Source organism: Mesocricetus auratus, unplaced genomic scaffold (assembly GCF_017639785.1).
Source record: "Mesocricetus auratus isolate SY011 unplaced genomic scaffold, BCM_Maur_2.0 Super-Scaffold_4256, whole genome shotgun sequence".
Classification (NCBI taxonomy): Eukaryota; Metazoa; Chordata; class Mammalia; order Rodentia; family Cricetidae; genus Mesocricetus; species Mesocricetus auratus.
The window spans coordinates 43403921-43422633 of NW_024429182.1; the positions used below are offsets into that span (position 1 = coordinate 43403921).

General features: G+C 34.6%; 1 protein-coding gene across 4 annotated transcripts in view; it reads left to right on the forward strand.

Annotated features, from left to right (window-relative positions):
• Vps13a (vacuolar protein sorting 13 homolog A) overlaps positions 1-18713 on the forward strand; it is a 170575-nt gene that overhangs the window by 133990 nt on the left and 17872 nt on the right. For 2 of the 4 annotated variants that reach the window (XM_040746689.1, XM_040746714.1), the window contains 10 exons: positions 68-173; positions 7169-7282; positions 8616-8761; positions 10273-10354; positions 11487-11600; positions 12338-12413; positions 12495-12658; positions 12945-12990; positions 13083-13206; positions 15032-15143. In XM_040746689.1, coding sequence (XP_040602623.1) covers positions 68-173; positions 7169-7282; positions 8616-8761; positions 10273-10354; positions 11487-11600; positions 12338-12413; positions 12495-12658; positions 12945-12990; positions 13083-13206; positions 15032-15143 — 1084 coding nt within the window. Of the gene's footprint in view, positions 1-67; positions 174-7168; positions 7283-8615; positions 8762-10272; positions 10355-11486; positions 11601-12337; positions 12414-12494; positions 12659-12944; positions 12991-13082; positions 13207-15031; positions 15144-15325; positions 18295-18713 lie in introns of those variants that run through there. The other 2 variants (XM_040746703.1, XM_040746695.1) reach the window with 2 other exon arrangements.

Here is an 18713-nt window from a genome sequence, read left to right on the forward strand (position 1 = left end):
ATTTCATCTAATTCCCTTAATGTATTTACATAAAAAGGTTTTTAATGTTTCCTTCATTTTAATATAGGTATTTCAAAGTGTTGATTCAAGAAATGGATCTCAGATTGGATCTTGGGTTTGTGTATGCCATAGCAGACCTTATTCCAAAAGCTGAAGTGTCTGAGAAAACAGAGGTAAGACTTGCAGCATTTGACAGGAAAGGATGTTAAAAGAGAAACTATATGAAAATGTTACCAAACTTTGTAGATACAGTTGTAGTCATTACCTGGTCAAATTCAAGAATCTCTCATTACATATTAAATGTTTTATACATTTTTTTATATTTAAATTTAAATTAGAAACAAGGTTGCTTCACATGTCAATTCCAGGTCCCTCTCCGTTGGCCTCCCCTCCTCCCATTCCCTCCCACCAACCCCCCAATATCCCCTCATTTCCCCAGGGAGGGTGAGGCCCTCCATGGGGGTGTCCATAGTCTGTCATTTCATCCAGGGCAAGGCCTAGACTCTCCCCCAAGAGTTCAGGGTGAGAGTGCATCTCACATTGTTGGATGGGAGTCCAAAGTCCATTTGTATACCCGGGATAAATACTGATCTACTACCCAAGGCTCAACAGATTACCAAGGCATCCTCACTGATACCCACATTCAGGGGGTCTTGATCAGTCCCATGCTGGATTCCCAGGCATCAGTCTGGGATTCAAGAGCTAACCCTTGTCAGGTCAGCTGTTTCTGGTGATTAAACCAGCCCAATCTTAATGCCTTTGGTCATCAGTCCTCCCTCTCTGTCACTGGATTTCTTGAGTTCAGCTCAGTGCTTATCCATGGGAGTCTGCCTCTTCTTCCATCAGCCACTGAATGAAGGTTCTGTTTCCCAGACTCTCTGGCCATGGGATTGTAGGCTGGCACTCCCCAGATCTATGTCTAAAATCCATATATGAGAGAGTACATGCCATGTTTCTCTTTTTGTGACTGGGTTACTTCGCTCAGGATGGTTTCTTCTATTGCCATCCATTTGCCTGAAAATCTCAGGATTCCATTGTTTTTTTCTGCTGAATAGTACTCCATTGTGTTAATGTACCACATTTTCTCTATCCACTCTTCAGTTGAGGGGCATCTAGATTGCTTCCAAGTTCTGGCTATTATAAATAATGCTGCTATAAACATAGTGGAACAGACATCCTTGTTGTATCAATGGACATCTTTTGGATATATGCCTAAGAGTGGAGTTGCTGGGTCTTGTGGTAGGTTTATTCCCATTTTTCTGAGGAATCTCCATACTGATTTCCAAAGTGGCTGTACAAGTTGGCACTCCCACCAGCAGTGGAGGAGTGTTCCCCTTTCACCACATCTTCTCCAGCATAAATTGTCCTTGGTGTTTTTGATTCTAGCCATTCTGACAGGAGTGAGATGGTATCTCAGAGTTGTTTTGATTTGCATTTCCCAGATGGCTAAGATGTTGAGCACTTTCTCAAGTGCCTCTCAGCCATTTTAGACTCCTCTATTGAAAAGTCTCTATTTAGTTCTGTAGCCCACTTTTTAATTGGATCCTTTGGTGTTTTGGAGACTTGCTTCTTGAGTTCATTGTAAATTTTGGAGATCAGCCCTCTGTCAGATGTGGGGTTAGTGAATATTTTTCCCCATTTTTTGGGCTGCCTTTTTGTCTTGCTGACTGTGTCCTTTGCCTTACAGAAGCTTCTCAGTTTCAGGAGGTCCCATTTATTAATTGTTGATCTCACTGTCTGTGCTACTGGTGTTATGTTCAGGAAGCAGTCTCCTGTACTAATTCGTTCCAGGGTACCACCCTTCTCTTCTAAGAGGTTCAGTATGGCTGGATTTATGTTGAGGTCTTTGATCCATTTGGTCTTAAGTTTTGTACATGGCGATAGACATGGATCGATCTGCATTCTTCTACATGCCAGGATCCAGTTATGCCAGCACCATTTGTTGAAGATGCTTTCTTTTTTCCATTGTATATTTTTAGCTTCTTTTTCAAAGATCAGATGTGTGTTTCTGTAGTGTAGTGGTTATCACGCTCACCTCACATATTAAATGTTTTAATTTTGTATAAATGTTAATGTGCTTTCTATCTTTAACATTTATAGCCACAAAATCATACTGTGTGATGTTGGCTAAGGACATACTTCATAATTATTCATTTATAAGAATTTCATACACATATATAATGAAATACATTCACCCCATTTCCCCTTCAACTCCCCTTGAATTCATAACACTTGGCATGTTTTTAAGGCTTGTCCGTGTTGTAACATATATCAGCATTTCATTCTTTTTTATGACAAAATAATAATTTATTACATGGGTTTACTATACTGTATCTATTTATTTGTCACTTAATTGAAATCAGAATTGCTTTTGTATTTGGATTAGGATGATAATGCTCATTGTGTACAAATTTTTCTGTTATCTTATTCTCTGTCATTTCTCTTATATATACATGTCTAGGGGTAGAAATGCTAAGTAACGTGGTAATTATATTTAATCAAATTTAATCTTTTAAAAATTCACTCTCTAATAATTTCATATGTTCAATCATTTCCACCAGTTTTCATACTTATCATTTTTCATTCCAGCATGTGTAAGAATTGTGATTTCTCAACCTTCCCTACAAAATTACTATTTGTGGATTTTTTTTCTGACTATCCTTGTGGGTGTGAACCGACTTCTCACTGGGGTTTGTACAACTGATAAGAACGCTATTTTTTTAAACATTTATTTACATGTGGGGAAGTAGGAGTATGCCATAGCATGCTTGTGGAGATCAGTGGACAGCCCACGGCAGCTGGTTCTCTCCTTCCTCCATGTGAGTGCTAAGATCAAATTTGGATTGTCAGGCTTGGCAGTAACTTTACCCACTGAGGCAACCTAGTCCATTGCTGAGAATCTTGTAATGTGCTAGAGATGTGTGTATCTTTAGTGAAGAATGTCTGCTCAGGATCTCCAGACTATCTTCTTACTGTTGAATTTCCAAAGTTCTTTGTGCATTCTGATTGGTCTTTGACAAACTATATGATTTTCAAATGTTTTCTATTGTTTTGGTAGGTTTTTTTTTTGAAGCATAGAAATTTTGAATGTTAATAATGTACAATTTATTTTTTCTTTTATTTATTACTATTCATGCTTTTGGTATGCTTCTAAAATCATTTGTCAAAGCCTGTGTTAGGAATATTTTAACATGTATCTAAATCTTTAAAGTTTAAACTTTTACAGCTAGGTCTTTGATCCATTTGTCTCATTTCTCTGTATGTGTGACATAAAGACCACTGTTCTTTTGGAAGTGTCAGCTGTGTGAGAAGCACGTCCTGAAACACTGCTTGCTCATCTGTTGCATAGTTAGCTTCTTTTGTGGAAAAAAAATACATAATTTTATTCCTGAAACCTGTATATCTATCCTTTTGCCAACCTTAATTGTTATCATCACCAGTGAGTTTTATAATTGGTGTATGATCCAGTACTTTGCTCTTTTTCAAGATTATTTAGATTAACTTGAACTCTTGAAATTCAAAAAGAATTTTAAAATTAGCTTGTCAAGTTCTTCAAACAATACATTCTAATTTTCAGAGTATAAGTTTTGTGGTTTAAATTTATTCTTTGGTATTTATTTTTGTTAGATTGTTATGCACGAAATTGTTCATATTATATAGTTTCAGTGTGGGATTATAATGCTACTTACTATAAACAGAAACACAACTGTTCTTGATATTTGCTCTTGTCATTTGCAACTTACTGAGTTCACTTGTTGCCTCTAATTATGTATCTTCTTTTGGCTTTTTGTATGCAAGATCAGATCAGGTGAGAAAAGTAGTTTTCTTTGGTTTTGATGTGTGTGCTTTTGTTTTTTCATCCCTATTTGCTTTCTTTGAAGCTAGTGAGATGTTGTACAGCCCTGAGAGCAAGCATTGCTTGGTTGTTTCTGATTTATAGGGTAAGATTTTCAGTATTAGATTACCCTGAGTTCTTCTCTGTTTTTGACAGTATATTTAATACCTACATTTATATGGTATAGTTCTTATACCTATAGACAGAGAGATTTGGTTTCCTATTATTTTGCTAAAGACTTTTATGTACGTATTCACAAAAGATATTAATCTGTGGTTTTCTTGTGCCTTTTGTTTTGGTTTTGCTGTTGAAATAGTAATGGCTTTATAGTACAGGTTGAGAAATGTCCCTTTTTCCTCTATTTTTTTTTTTTTGGAAGCATTCGTGAAATTTGATACTCTGAAATGTTTACTAGAATTCAGTGATAGTAGAGCTGTTTGAGCATTTCCCTTCCAGACAGTTTTGGAATCACACCTCACTTCTTAGAGATCATTTTAAATGATCAGTTTCTTCTTCAGTCAGTTTTATCACTTTTCTGTGATTTTTAGGAATCTGTCGATTTCATCTGAAGTTTCTAGTGTATTGGCATAAATTATGGATGGTATTTCTTCATAAGCCATCTATTTTGGTAAAGCCAGAAATAAAATTCCCTCTATGGTCCTTTGAAAGAATCAATTTTTCATTTTCATTGTTTTACTGTTACACTGATGAAATGGAGTTCCTGCCCTCCCTGACTGGGAACTCTTACATGAGACCCTTTGCGTCTTCGTTATATACCTCTCTAGTGCTGGGATTAAAGGCGTGAGCTCTGTTACTCATTTAGACTGGTTCACGCTCCTGTAGCCCAGGGTGGTCTTGGACTCACAGAAATCCATGTATCTCTGTCTCCTGAGTCCTGGTATTAAAGGTGTGTGCCACCACTGCCCAGCTTCTATAGCTAACTAGTGTGGCTGACTTTGCATTCTGATCTCCAGTGGCTATATTAGATCATAAGCAATATATCACCACAATTCCCCTTTTTTGTCTAATACAAAAGGAAGGCTATAACTAACATAAGAAAAACCATGTACAATAAGTACAATAACTATACAGTATATACAGGCGATAAGTACATCAGCAATGTTTAGTTCATTTGGATCAGACAAATTCAGAGAAAATACTCCCCTATCCTATCAAATTATCTTTTAATGCCTCTCAACATGTTGCTTTAATTATTCTTAAGGTCATAGCCCCCTTCCTTCTTGCTTTTATGTTTGTTCTTTTAATTTTCTAAGCTAGATTAGGTTATTGTCTTGAGATCTGTTCATTTCCCTTTTTAATTATTGGTCTGTGCACATGTATATGCTTTCACAGATGTGGCAGGGTGTGTATGTAACATATCTGTGGATGCCAGAGTTTGACAAATCTCAAGTGAGCGTGGTGTTCACTCATTGTCTTAGATTGACTCACCAACAAGCCCCAGGGATCTCTCTTCCCCGATGTGATATTCCAAGCACACACCATCGTACTTGACTTTTTACCTGGGTTCTGTGAGAATCAAACTCTGTTTGTATAGCAGTCTCTTTTTGATATAAGTATAATACATTACCTGGTTGAATCATGTATGAAAAGAAAAGAAAAATATACATCTATGACAGATACATAAATCATTGCTTACACATACGAGAACTTGAGATGTTTTGCCTTTCTCCTCTCATTACCCCATCTTGTTCTTCCTTTAATTTAAACTTCTTCCTCCTCATAATTCCTCTTTTCACATATTTGCTATACATGTATACTTATAATATGTAATTAAAGTTATAGTTACATTAAATATTGAATCTGTATGTGGGAAAAATATAATAATGCTTACCCTTCTGAGTCTGGCTTATTTTATTCATCATTTCCTGGGTTTTTTGCTTTTTTGTATGGACTCAAATTAAAGTCTGAAGTCACCTGATGACTAGTTTAATTTGTCAGCTTGACACACTCTAAAATCACTTGTAAAAAGGGACTGCCTAAATTAGGTTGGCCTATGCTGTCTGTGATTTAAAAGGTGTTTAGATAACATGAACTGATGGCAAGAGACCAGCCAAATAGTGGAAGGACCATTCCCATCTTTGGGTCCTGGGTTGTATAAGGGAGGAGAGCATGCTTTCTCTCTCTGTGCAGTCACTTGCTGCCTGTTTGTGTAGGTGACTCCCTGCTTAAGGTCTTGCCTTGGCTTCCTCACAGTGATGTGCTATAACCTGGAACTATAAGCTGAGTAATCCCTCTTTCCCTTAAAATTGCTTGTGTTGAAGTATGTCATAGCAATAGGAAACAAAATTAAGTCAGGTCACTTGCTTTCAGTTTCAGAAACTTCCATTACTACTTTGTAACTAGTAGGTTGGCTAGCCACAGATTCTCAGATTTTGTTTATATTGGAATATTCTTTATAGCTTCTTCACTTCCAAAAGTAGTTATGCTGTATGTGGGCTTCTTGGTCTGTGTTGCATTACAGCACTATGAGTGTTTGTTACCTTACTGTCTTTTTACAAAATCAGCATTTATCTTACTGGTTTCTATATAATGAGCTTTCTGCTTTTAAGTTTCTTCTCCTGTATCTTTGAGCATTTTTAGTATTATTATTGTAATTCTGTTTGGATCTCCTGTACTTAGACTGAGTTCACAAATTCCCTGGATATGTATTTTATTTTTCAGTAATTTAGGAAGAATTTCAGGCAGTATTTAGAGAATTGACTTTTTTCCCCATTTTTCTGTCTTTGCGTCTTGATACAGCTATAATAACCTATGTGAATATGTTTAATGGTATCCAGCTTATCTTAGAATCTGTTCTTTTTTTAGCTACATAATTTCTGTAACTTCAAGTTCTTAGGACAGTTGTTTTCAGCACACCGAAATAACTTAGGTCTGTACATATTTGGGAAAGAAGTGTTGGTAATTACCAAAAATAAAGACAATACTACCTTATGCAAAATTATTTAATGCCTTTTCCTTTAACATTTGTATTGCTGGCCTCTGTATTTCAGCAGACTGTTATAGAACTGTGTTTAAAGAAGCTAATATCCACAAAAATTTGTTGCTGGAATGTATTGGTACTCTTTGAAAATAGGATCTATAGTCACATGAAGAAAAGTTGGGTACCATTTCATTGAAACTTAAAAGATATGTTTATCATGTGGTTTGTGACAGACTTTCTAACAGTAACAATACAAGTTACTTCTGAGGCAGTAACTTCCAGTTAAGGATAATGCTGACTCTGAGTGTTAGGAATTTTCTTCAGTCTATGAGACATTGCCTTTAAATATCTTACATAAACAAGTCCTTTCAGTGTTTATATTCCCTGTATAGGTTGAATATTTTAATAAGGATGTAGAAACGTTTGAACAGGAGTATGAAGCAGTTTCGTCAGTAGATCAATCCCAGATCAATCTCTTTGAATATTTTCATATATCGCCTATCAAGGTAAGGAAATACATAATTTTTGTTTTATAAACTAAGTAATTATAAATTAATTTAATCTCTTTGAGGAAATTAGTATCTAAATTATCTCCTGTAATAACATAGTAATTGTATAGTTTTACAGTTACAGATAGAAATAACAGAGAAGTTGATCCCTCTTTAGTAAAAAAGTGTATTTTACTATTTAGAAGTAGTAAAACCACCTACATCTTGACCTTTTGTTATATAACTTTATTTTTTCATAAATTGTGATAGTTTTCAAAGTTTCCTATATGGTGGAGGTTGTAATTATAGGTTAATTTATAAAGTGGACTTAAGAGTCACAGGGCTATTATTTTCTGACTCCCACATGTATACACATGTGTGCATGCACATGTGCATACTGCAACACAAAAAGAGTTGAACACAAAATTATTGTGTGTGTGTGTGAATATAGGCCTGCCTTTTTCACAGTGGATAGGAGATTAGAGGATAACCTTCTCTCCTTTCACCATGGATTCTAAGTCTGAACTTAGTTTGTCAAGCTTGTATAGTAATTTTACCTGCTGAGCCATCTCAGCAGCCCAAATCTAAGTTTTGATTTTGGTTTTAATGTGCGTGCATGTACTTGTCACTGGAAGCATGGAGTCATTTTTCTCCTTTGTCCAAGTGGTTTCCAAGGATTGAATTCAGGTTGTCACTTGCCACCAAGCTCCTTTATCTATTACTAAGCCATCTTGCTGGTTCTAATCTAAGTTGTGAAAATAATTTCTTCAAGTTACTTATAGCACATTAAAATTGTCTCACAGTTATATACATATGTGTATGTGTATGCATACACTACAACACAAAAGTGCTTTTAAACTGACTTTATTGTGCTAACTTAATTCTAATAACTGGATTGTAAATTTTGGGAAATATGTGGTTATTATTAACAACTTCAAAATCTAGGTTGTTAATGTTACTAACAAATATATTATAGTATTTTCCTATGTTCAGCACAACACCATGAGAATAGAATTGCAGATGGGTGTGATAGTGTTTGTGAGCTCAGCATTCATGATGCTGAGGCAAGAGTAATTCCAAGTCCAAATAGCTTGGGCTATGTAGTCAGATACTGTCTCATAAAAATAAAAAAGGAGTAGAATTCAATTATAAATCTCAAAACTGTTGACTTTTAAACAGTGCTATGTTGATTTTGACTTAAGGTTCTTTAGTTACTAAGTTTTGTCATAATTCAGGTAACTTTGAGATCTTATTTATGGTTTTATGAACTCAGAGAATTAAACTGTTTTGTAAAAGTTAAAAAGTTTCCACTATGGGGCAAGTGTTTCAATGTATTTCTTTGTCTCTTCAGTTGCATTTGAGTGTTTCACTGAGCTCTGGTAGAGAAGAAGCTAAAGATTCAGGACAACGTGGAGGACTAATTCCTGTTCATTCTCTAAATCTTCTGCTGAAGAGTATTGGTGCCACCCTTACAGATGTACAAGATGTAGTTTTTAAGTATGTTTAATACTTAAAATACATCTATAGACTGATGAATGGACCATTTATGTTTACCTAAAATTTTTGTAAATTTGAAAATTATGGCCAAATTGTGGTTTCTGTCTTTAAGTGTGTTATAATCAAAATAATACCAAGTGTTTTGTCTGCCATTAATGACTTAGTTAAGAATAATTTTTAACTAATTTCCTTAAGAAAAGAAGATGTAGGATATTCAGTTTTATGTACTTTAGAAACTCTAGGCTGAATCAAGATTCCCCAAAAGAAGTGAATACTTAAATATTAGACTGTTTAAAAGATAGGGCTTTCAAGCCCATAAGATGAAGGCTTTTCAATGAATATGTGACTGGACAGAATACAACAAAATGGACAATGAAGGGATTAATTTAAATGTATTGTAGTCAAGCATTTATTTTTAGACTGGACATTGTGGAACACATATATAGTCCTGGACTTGAGAGGCTAAGGTGGAAAGATGACTAGAATTCAGGACTTCAAAAGGAGCACATACAACATAGTGAGAGCTCATCTCAAAAACAGACAAAAGCAAAACCCGTATTTATATTTGAATGGAGTTATAATGGAAACTAATTGAGTATCTGGCCAGTAACTCAACATGTCTGAGTAGAGACTATTTTAGAGAAGAATGATCTTCCCAGGTAACATGTCTTAGCTTGCCTGCTTAATTCAGAGGCAGTTCTGAATCTAACTAGGAAACAGCCAAACACAAGAACACGGGTCTGATGGCATCAGAATAAAGTGAAATGTACCTTCCTGTTCTCGTGGTCAGCAAAAAGAGCCCTCCAGTTACTGAATCAGTTGCTGCCTCTGCTACAGTTCTGAAAGAAAGACCTGCAGAGACAGAAGTCTGGCTATTCCCAGGCAGCCCCTTCAATCATCTCAGCTTATCAAAACATTTTCTTTTGGGGCCTTTATAGAGCAAAGTTGGAAAATAGTTCTTCAGATCCATGACTGAGATCTTTGTTTCAGTCTTCGATAAGAGTTAAGATTTTATCAAGAGAATTTCTTTCACTACAGTGTGCCAAGAATTAGTATTGGGAGAGATATGGAGAGGAAATTTCTAAAAAAAAATGTAACCAGTCATCAATATTAAATTCTTTCCCTCCATGCATACATATGTATATGTATATATAAATATATTTACTAAAACTAATAACATCTTTTATAAGACCATAATATACAAGATAGCATAAAACGTTTTCCCTAAATGGACAATAGAATCTCTATTCACACTGAAAGCTGTGTTTGCTCCCCTTGATTGGCACTCATACTAAGATAGAAACAATTTTCCTGATAACCCTGGAAGATTAGAGCTGGGGAGCCTGCTGCTGTTGCTCAAATCCTGGATTAGCATACTCCAAGCATAATCTGTCCTCTACCTGTTTTTTGTTTTGTTTTGTTTTGTTTTTATTTTCAGACATGAAAATAAATTATAGGATTTATTTAAAATAAATAAATAAATAAATATATTTACTAATATGTGTTTTCAGACTTGCCTTTTTTGAACTCAACTACCAGTTCCGTACAACATCTGAACTGCAATCTGAAGTAATAAGACACTATTCAAAACAGGTTAGTGTAAGAGTATCTTACAAAGTGATAGAAATATGTAAGCTAGTCAAACCTTATGTGTGTTCATGCATGTGTACTGTATATTTGTCAGTGTGGATTAGAAACAACATAGATTATTAATAACATATTAATTCATTATACTTAGTTTCTTGAAACTGTCAATCACTGATGAGCACGAATATTTTTAGTGTGGAGTTATTGAGTCAGCTACACACCTTGTTTCTGTGAATCTTTTCAGCTCTAGAGAGAGTCCTCTCTGTCAGGATTTATACCTGAGTTCCGGGCATGCATCCCACTTTTGCCGTGTACTTTGAGACTCTGGGAAATCTATAAGATGCTGATAGTAGTAACTCACAAGTAATGCAACACAGAAGACTTTTTCTGTATTCTAGACTCTGAAATCTAGAGTTTCATTTTATATCTTTTACAGTAAGGCCAAGTTGCTTTTCAAAACCTAAGTATAGTAGGCTGTGGGAAATGGCTCAGTCACTGAAGTGCTTGCCTTGCAAGTTTGATAAGCTGAGTTTGAGCCCCAGAACCCATGTGAAAATGCCAGGAATGCTAATATGTACTTATAATCCTGGCACTGACTAGTCAGAGACGAGATCACTGGGGTTTGCATGCCATCATTCTATGCTTGTAAGACCCTGTCTCATATAAGAATAATAGTGTTCTTCGAAATATGATACCTGAGGTTGAAATCTGCCTTCCACAGTTACCCACATATAGTATGCACCTCCACACACATTACACAAGTATGTATTGTTATTAATTATATTTTTAAATGAAGACTAGAGATAAGGAGGCTGGAGAACACTTGCTGCTCTTCCAGAGGACTGGTTTTATTCTCAGGACCCACATGACAGCCCACAGCCTTCTGTAACCCCAGGCCCAGAGGATCTAACACCTTCTTCTTGTCTCTTAGGGCACTGCTTGCATATGGTACGCCAACATGTATGCAGGCAAAACACCCATACACATAAAATAAAATTAAAACAAAAGGAATAATGATAACCTTTGGGTCTTGAAACTTGTAGTAAAGATGTTAGCCTGAGCAAACTGGATGTATGTACTATGTAATCTGTAAGCATAGTAGTCTCATGTTGTTAATTGATACTCATTTCATTTTTAGGCTATTAAGCAAATGTATGTACTTATTCTTGGACTTGATGTTTTGGGAAATCCCTTTGGCTTAATTAGAGAGTTTTCAGAAGGTGTGGAAGCATTTTTTTATGAACCTTACCAGGTAAAATATTTATCTTTGTATTATGTAATGAATAATATAATTTAATGATTTCTTAATTTATAAAACATTTCAATTGTTAACAAGCTGTGCGTATAACAAATTTTGAGAGACCCACAAAATTACACCCTTCTACCTCTTCCTTCAATATTTCAACTTAAGATTTTGTTAAGATCCCTAACTTTAAGAGTTGCTTTGAAATAAAAACTGTGGATACAGTTTAGACTATAGGAAAAGGAAGCTCACCATGTATGATAATTTTGTTTTGCCCAAAAGTATGACTGTAAAAATAGCCATATAAGCTGGCATTGTGCACAGCAGTCTTAGGGAATAGAAAAGAATTTGTTCTACATCTTTTCATAATTTCCATAAACACATTTAGAGTTTAACCACTTTACTAATGAAATGCATAACAAAACCAAAGTAGAACTAATTTTTGTTCTATACGTTATGATATAAAATCAGAAATGGTAAGAATTTTCTGTTTTCTAAAAAATTATCAGGAATATTACATAAACTGTGCATACAGTTTACAGTGCAGAGCAAACATATTTTCTGTTTTCCTTTCTTCATCTGGAACCAGTTCTATTGTACCCTTTACACTTTGAGTGTCATGAAATTACTCTGGGAACTGAATGTGAAGTTTTTGCTGGTATCATTCCCATTGTTCTTTCAATCACCATCACATTCCATGTATCAGTGAGCTCATCCTTTTATTATGACTCTTCCTGTTACCTTAGGGGGCCATCCAGGGTCCTGAGGAATTTGTGGAGGGAATGGCACTAGGACTCAAAGCACTGGTTGGCGGAGCCGTTGGTAAGCAGCAGAAAGCACAACAGCACTGCTAGAAACCAATGACAGTTGATCCTTCACTTAACATATTACTCTCTCTGTTAGGTGGGCTAGCTGGTGCTGCCTCCAAAATCACCAGCGCTATGGCTAAAGGGGTAGCAGCCATGACAATGGATGAAGACTACCAGCAGAAGAGAAGAGAAGCAATGAATAAACAACCAGCTGGCCTTAGAGAAGGCATCACTCGTGGAGGAAAAGGCCTGGTTTCTGTAAGAAATTTCATAGGATTATGAACATGTGAGGGAATGGCTTTTAAATCAACATTTTATGAATAAAGAAGTAGACATATAAATCTACTTAAATTGCTTTTGAACATTGTAATGTGGCATATAAAATATTTAATCTCAAAATATTTTATTTAAATAAAATACTTAGGAAATAAATATGTTAATTATTATGATCTAAAAGAAAAAAAACTCTGAAATTTTTTTGAAGCAAAATGGTCTTGTAAGCATCATATAGAAATATAACTTTTCATTTGTGCTTTCCCTCCAGGGCTTTGTAAGTGGCATTACAGGGATTGTTACAAAACCAATTAAAGGCAAGTGTTGTAGTTGCTTTGGCTATCACATAGCTCACAAGTTGCTTCCATTTTCATTTTATCCAATTGCTTAAGCTGGCTATGTTTTATAGGTGCTCAAAAAGAAGGAGCAGCAGGTTTCTTCAAAGGTGTTGGGAAAGGTTTAGTTGGAGCAGTGGCAAGACCAACAGGAGGCATCATAGACATGGCCAGCAGTACCTTTCAGGGAATCAAAAGGTAAAATCCTTTGTGAATGACAGATGAGTAACTTTCTGAAGCCTTGAACAATGAAGTGTATTTACTGTTGATTTTCAGGCTCCTAGTTAGGAATTTTGTGGTATGGCTGATAACGTCCTAATTTTGATGCCTTCTAAGTTGCTGATGTTATGTGACTTCAGCGTTGTAGAGTTCTCCTTTGTCATCTATTCCTAGCAGTTGTTGTAAGGAATGACCTCTTTGTTAATACTCATTATTTTCCATTTTGCCCAGGATTCACCCCGCCCCCAAAACACTGTACTACATGGATTCTAGTTCTTTATATAAAGTAGATGCTCATTACCTTCTCAGAAAAGCTTTTGATTCCTCATAGGCTACCCTCAGACGGGTAGGTGAAGATGGCCATAACATTGTGAGCTTAGTGGTTGAGGTAGTGGCCGAATGAACAGAGGTAAAAGATTGGGGCTGGATTAGTGTGGGAAAACAAGAAGGGGCACACAAGGGAAGTACAGGATACTCACTCATTGGATTAGGTTTCCCCTCTCCAGACATCAAATCCCTGTAAGTGATTATATAATAATATATAAACTCCATTGGAGAGTTAGCAAAATTGTAGATTATAAAACCATGACAGAAATACTTAAGGTTATAATATGAGCAGGAAACTAGCCACATATTAACTGGATTATACTTTAACATGAGGGTGATAAGTTTCCCTTCAAGTAATTAACTGAGGGAAATTGCATCCCCAAACTTGTGGAAAGACAAGTCCATCTGCTAGTCCATCTACTCACTCAGTCACTTCCTTCTTTTCCTGTTCTTCTATAAAATGGTCCTGACAAAAGCAGGCTCTGTCATTGCACATTCACAAAGCAGACATTTGTCACCATATGGAGCACAATTTGACCTTGATGTGCTTCCTTATAGAATTTTTTTATTTTGTCTGGTTCCGGCCTTCCTCACCTGTGCTCAATGCATGCTTTTTAAGTAGCTGTTGGGTATAAAGTTAGTATCTCATTTGTTTAATGGCATATGATGTTGAACATCCATGTGGTTTTGACCACATGTATATCTCCCACTATAAAAAATAATCTCTTTTCTTATTATTACCACAAATAAATTTCAAGGGGATTAATTTTTTATAGTTTTATATTTTTCTGGAAAATTTATATTAATTATATAATAAAAACATTTAAAATAGAGAAATTATATGGTATTCTTATCTAACATTTTACTTTTCTTATTTTTACTAAGGTTATTTTACTAGTTGTTTTATACTGTTTTAAGAGGTTTTTGATAATGTTTTAATTGAAATAGAACTGCAATACTTCCTTTCCTCCAGCCCTCCTCAGCTACCCTCCCTCAAGCTCCTTCCATGTCCCCTACTGTCAAGTTGATAGCTTCTTTTTCTTTGATTGTATTTGTTACATACATTTGTTACATACATATACTTATATGTATGAACAACTAAATATAAATAGAACTTACTCAGTTGTTTGTGTGTATCTGGTTTTAAGGCTGAGCACTGTGTGTGGATAACCAATAAGGGGGCTCATCACTGGAAAAGGTTAATTTTCCTCCCAGCAGTCCCCTGCTGTCAGTAGCTGTCTGTGATTCTTTGTCTAGGAGTGGGACCCCCTGGGAAATCTTTCCTGTTCCATGTTAACACGTCCATTGGTAGTGCCATTGTTTCAGTCTTTTTACAGCAGTTTCTAGGAGAGACTTTGGATGTTCTGACCATTCTTCCCATATCTTCTTCCACGATGTTTACTGAATCATATGTGCAGGCTTTGATAATTTTTAAAGTTTGTGTGTGTGCAAATTATATTTTATTTCATTTTTTTAGAGCTACAGAGACTTTTGAAGTAGAAAGTCTAAGACCTCCTCGGTTCTTTAATGAAGATGGAGTTATCCGACCTTACAGGCTGAGGGATGGTACAGGAAATCAAATGTTACAGGTAAGTAAAGAAATGTCCTACAAACTAAATCAAATCTCACAACTTAGGGTGTTTCAAAATAATTACACAATACCTTAAAAATAGATTAGGCTTTTATTTGTCTTATTTAGCTTTACTTATACTTTCTATTTAGACTTTAAAGTACATTTATTTACTATAAGATTTTTTTTTCTTTTTTACAGGCCTCAAAAAGTTTGATATGAAAACTGTTAATGCATGACTTTGCAAGTGAAAGCCAACACTAGATTTTAGTCTTAAACTTTTACAAACTCTGTGCAGCTGTTTCAGTATTTGGTTATAAAGAAAAGATTTTGTATGGGTAACTTATGTTAGGATGTGAGTCAATCTAATCTTTCCATAGACTATTCTTAGTTCTGCTTTGGGTATTCTAGATCTGGTAAAAACCAATATACCTTGTTTGCCTTTACAGTTGATAGTACATACTTAGCTAATTAGGTTTTTCTGTTTGGGGTACTTCTTCCATCTTTAATATCACTACTAGTTTTATATTAAATATAATCTTCATTTCTAATTTATTGATGAAGGAAGGAAAAGCAAAACTCAGGTACACTACCACTATAGATCATCGTGGTTCTTAAGCATTTTTGAGAATGTCATGTTAGTATGCGTAGAGTCTCGTGGGATTTGATGCACAGTTATAGTAAGCAGTGTCTTTTAGAAAGGAAATACAACTTGGGGAACAATAGTCTAGGACAATAGTCTGAAGCTGGAATGATTTGTCAGTTTAGACAACTTCATTCCTTGATAACTCAAGTTTTAAAACTTAGATTATGGTAGAAGTAACAGCTCATACCCCAGGCCATCCTATTGTAAAGTTTTTTGGTGTTTCAAATAAAGTAAGCCATTTATATGAAAATAAGGACTCAGAGTTTTTATAGTTTTAAAAATATCCATGATAGTAATAAACTGGAGCTCCTCAAGTTTAAAATAGCCAGGGTAAAAATTTAAAACTTTTACTATTTTACCACTACATGTATAGTATGTATTTCATTAAGTGTACTTTATGTCTTCTCTGGATCTTCTGTTCAGTGTATTATAATGTAACAATAGCATTGAAGTACAGTAAAGTAGCTCTTACCTTGAATTTTAATCTTATTAACATGCCAAAATACTTCAGATTATAATAGAATTGGCAGTCACTTGGGAAGTGTACCTAAAGGACATGTTCTGCAATCTCTACAACAGAGATGCTCTTGTTCTTCAGAGACAGAAATGTTGTAGGTGTCACCTCTGTCTAATCCAGTTGAAGCCTTTTCACCCTATATCTGCCTTCCCCTTTTAAAGAAGAATTAACATGTTAACTTTTTACTATATAATTGAATTGTTTTCAAAACATAATTAGAAAATAAGAATATTTCTCAAGAAATAGTTTAATACAATTGCTTACAAAATAGGGATTCATAGTGAGGAGAATTTAGAAATAAACTATCGTCATTATCCAGGAACAGATTATATCAAAAGTTTCTCATAATTGATAATTGGATGTTATTGGCAAGGAATTTTATTCCACACCTCCACCAATTGTTTTCTTTGGAATTTAAAACCATGAATTTCTACTCATATTTAAACATGCATATATTTTTAGGAGACCAATCTTTGCTAAAGGTCTGTGTCTGTAAAAAAAAAATCTCATGATCTTTGTCAGCTTTGTGTATTTTTCAGCAAGAGTGTTAACTTGAATACTTAAAAATATTTATAAGATGTCTTGGTATATTTACAGTTAGCATTGTTTGTTTACAGATGTAAAAAGTTAGTTCTGGTAGTAATACTGCTTTTCTGAAATAAAACTGCTATATTTTTAGTACATTTGTTAAAATATAATGTAATAAAAATACAGAATAAAAGTGGTAGAGTTCTTCTGTAGCAAACAAGAACCCCTAAATTTGGTCCTGAGTACTGCATAATCCAGCATAGTGGTGCATGCCTGTAATCCATTGGTTGGGAGGTGGAGGCAGGAGGATCAGAATTTCAAGGTCATCTTAAACTACATAGCAAGTTTGAGGTCAACCTGGGATAATGAGACCCTGTCTCAAAAAATGTGAATGTAATCTGCCTAGATTTCACCTAAATGATTTAATGACAGAGCTTTATAAAATGTTAGTTACTTTCTAGTTTCTAATGTTTATACTTTTTTCTGTGTTTCTACAAAAAAGGGGTTATCTGTGATTATTAAATGACATATGCTTATTCATAGTAGTTAAATATAAAATATAGTCATTCTATGCCATTCTATCTAAAAAGCAGAATGTTATTTCGTTGCTTCCTAGAGGTCAATTGTAAAGAAGTAGAATACTCTTAATGTATTCCTAGAATACCTTATTGATAAATGAAACCATGTCTGACATGAGTGTGTATGTGGAAGTTATTTTTAGGCCTGTTAAGTTAGAAAGAATTATATCCACAGTTACAGCATGAGTCACAGATGAAAACTCTGCTTTAAGATTACTATAACACCTAAACATTTCATAATTTTAACATGCTTTCCCTTCAGTTTTCCATACTTAACTAACCTTTATGCTTCTTTTTCCTTTACCATGCTGACAGAAAATTCAGGTCTACAGGGAATGGATTATGACTCACAGTAACAGTAGTGATGAGGAGGAGGAGAAGGAATCTTAGCCAGGGCCCGATTGTTAAAGTTCATATGCTCCTTATCATTTCATTGGAATGTTTGTGTGACTGCTGTCATCACACCCATGTGTCCATTTTTAGAAACGTTAAACACTGTTTCCTTATAAAATGTGTTCTGAACATCATGATGGAGCAAAGTAATTTATTTACACACAGAAAAATGTATTTTTCAAAGTGTAGAGTATATCATATATTATAAATTTACTTTGATATATCCTAGCTTTGTATTGCCCACTTTGTCATTAAGATCTGAAATTAGACTTAAATGAGGTTTTTAATGTTCATGAGTTCTACTGTAAATTAACTGTCTGTTGGCAAAACACCTTTTTAAAATAAAAATGTCATGTGACTTTTCTGGGATGTAATAGAATACCATTGTTAAGAGAAACACAAGCGGGTGGGAGGAAGAACAGGAGTACCGTTTAATGTTTTGTGTGTATTTAACACTTACAAGTATTTTTGTCGAATTTCTTTTCGTAATAAACGTACATAAATTGAAGCTGTGTGGGTTTGTTCTATTCCAGAATCATCTATTATATAAAAATCCATGATTTGTCATAGAAGATTAGTTATAAGTGTAATCTAAAATCTTTAATAGTTATTTTATGATTGCTTATTTCCTTGTATACTCTGAAACAGTGAACAAAGTCTATTGAACAGTCATTTGTTATCTAGCTTGCATATTCATATGTTATATCTCTATTAAAATGTTATAGATTAATTCAGAGCAATATAATTTGTATAATAAATTATAAATTTAGACATTTTTCTGAATGTTATGAACAAAGAGTATCTGTCTATGAGTTTTACATCAAATCTATTTCATGTTTGGGTACTAAATTTTTATTTTAAGCATATATGATTCTCTTGTCCTACTTTGCAAGACTATTAGATCAGGTAAAAACAAGAAATAAATAC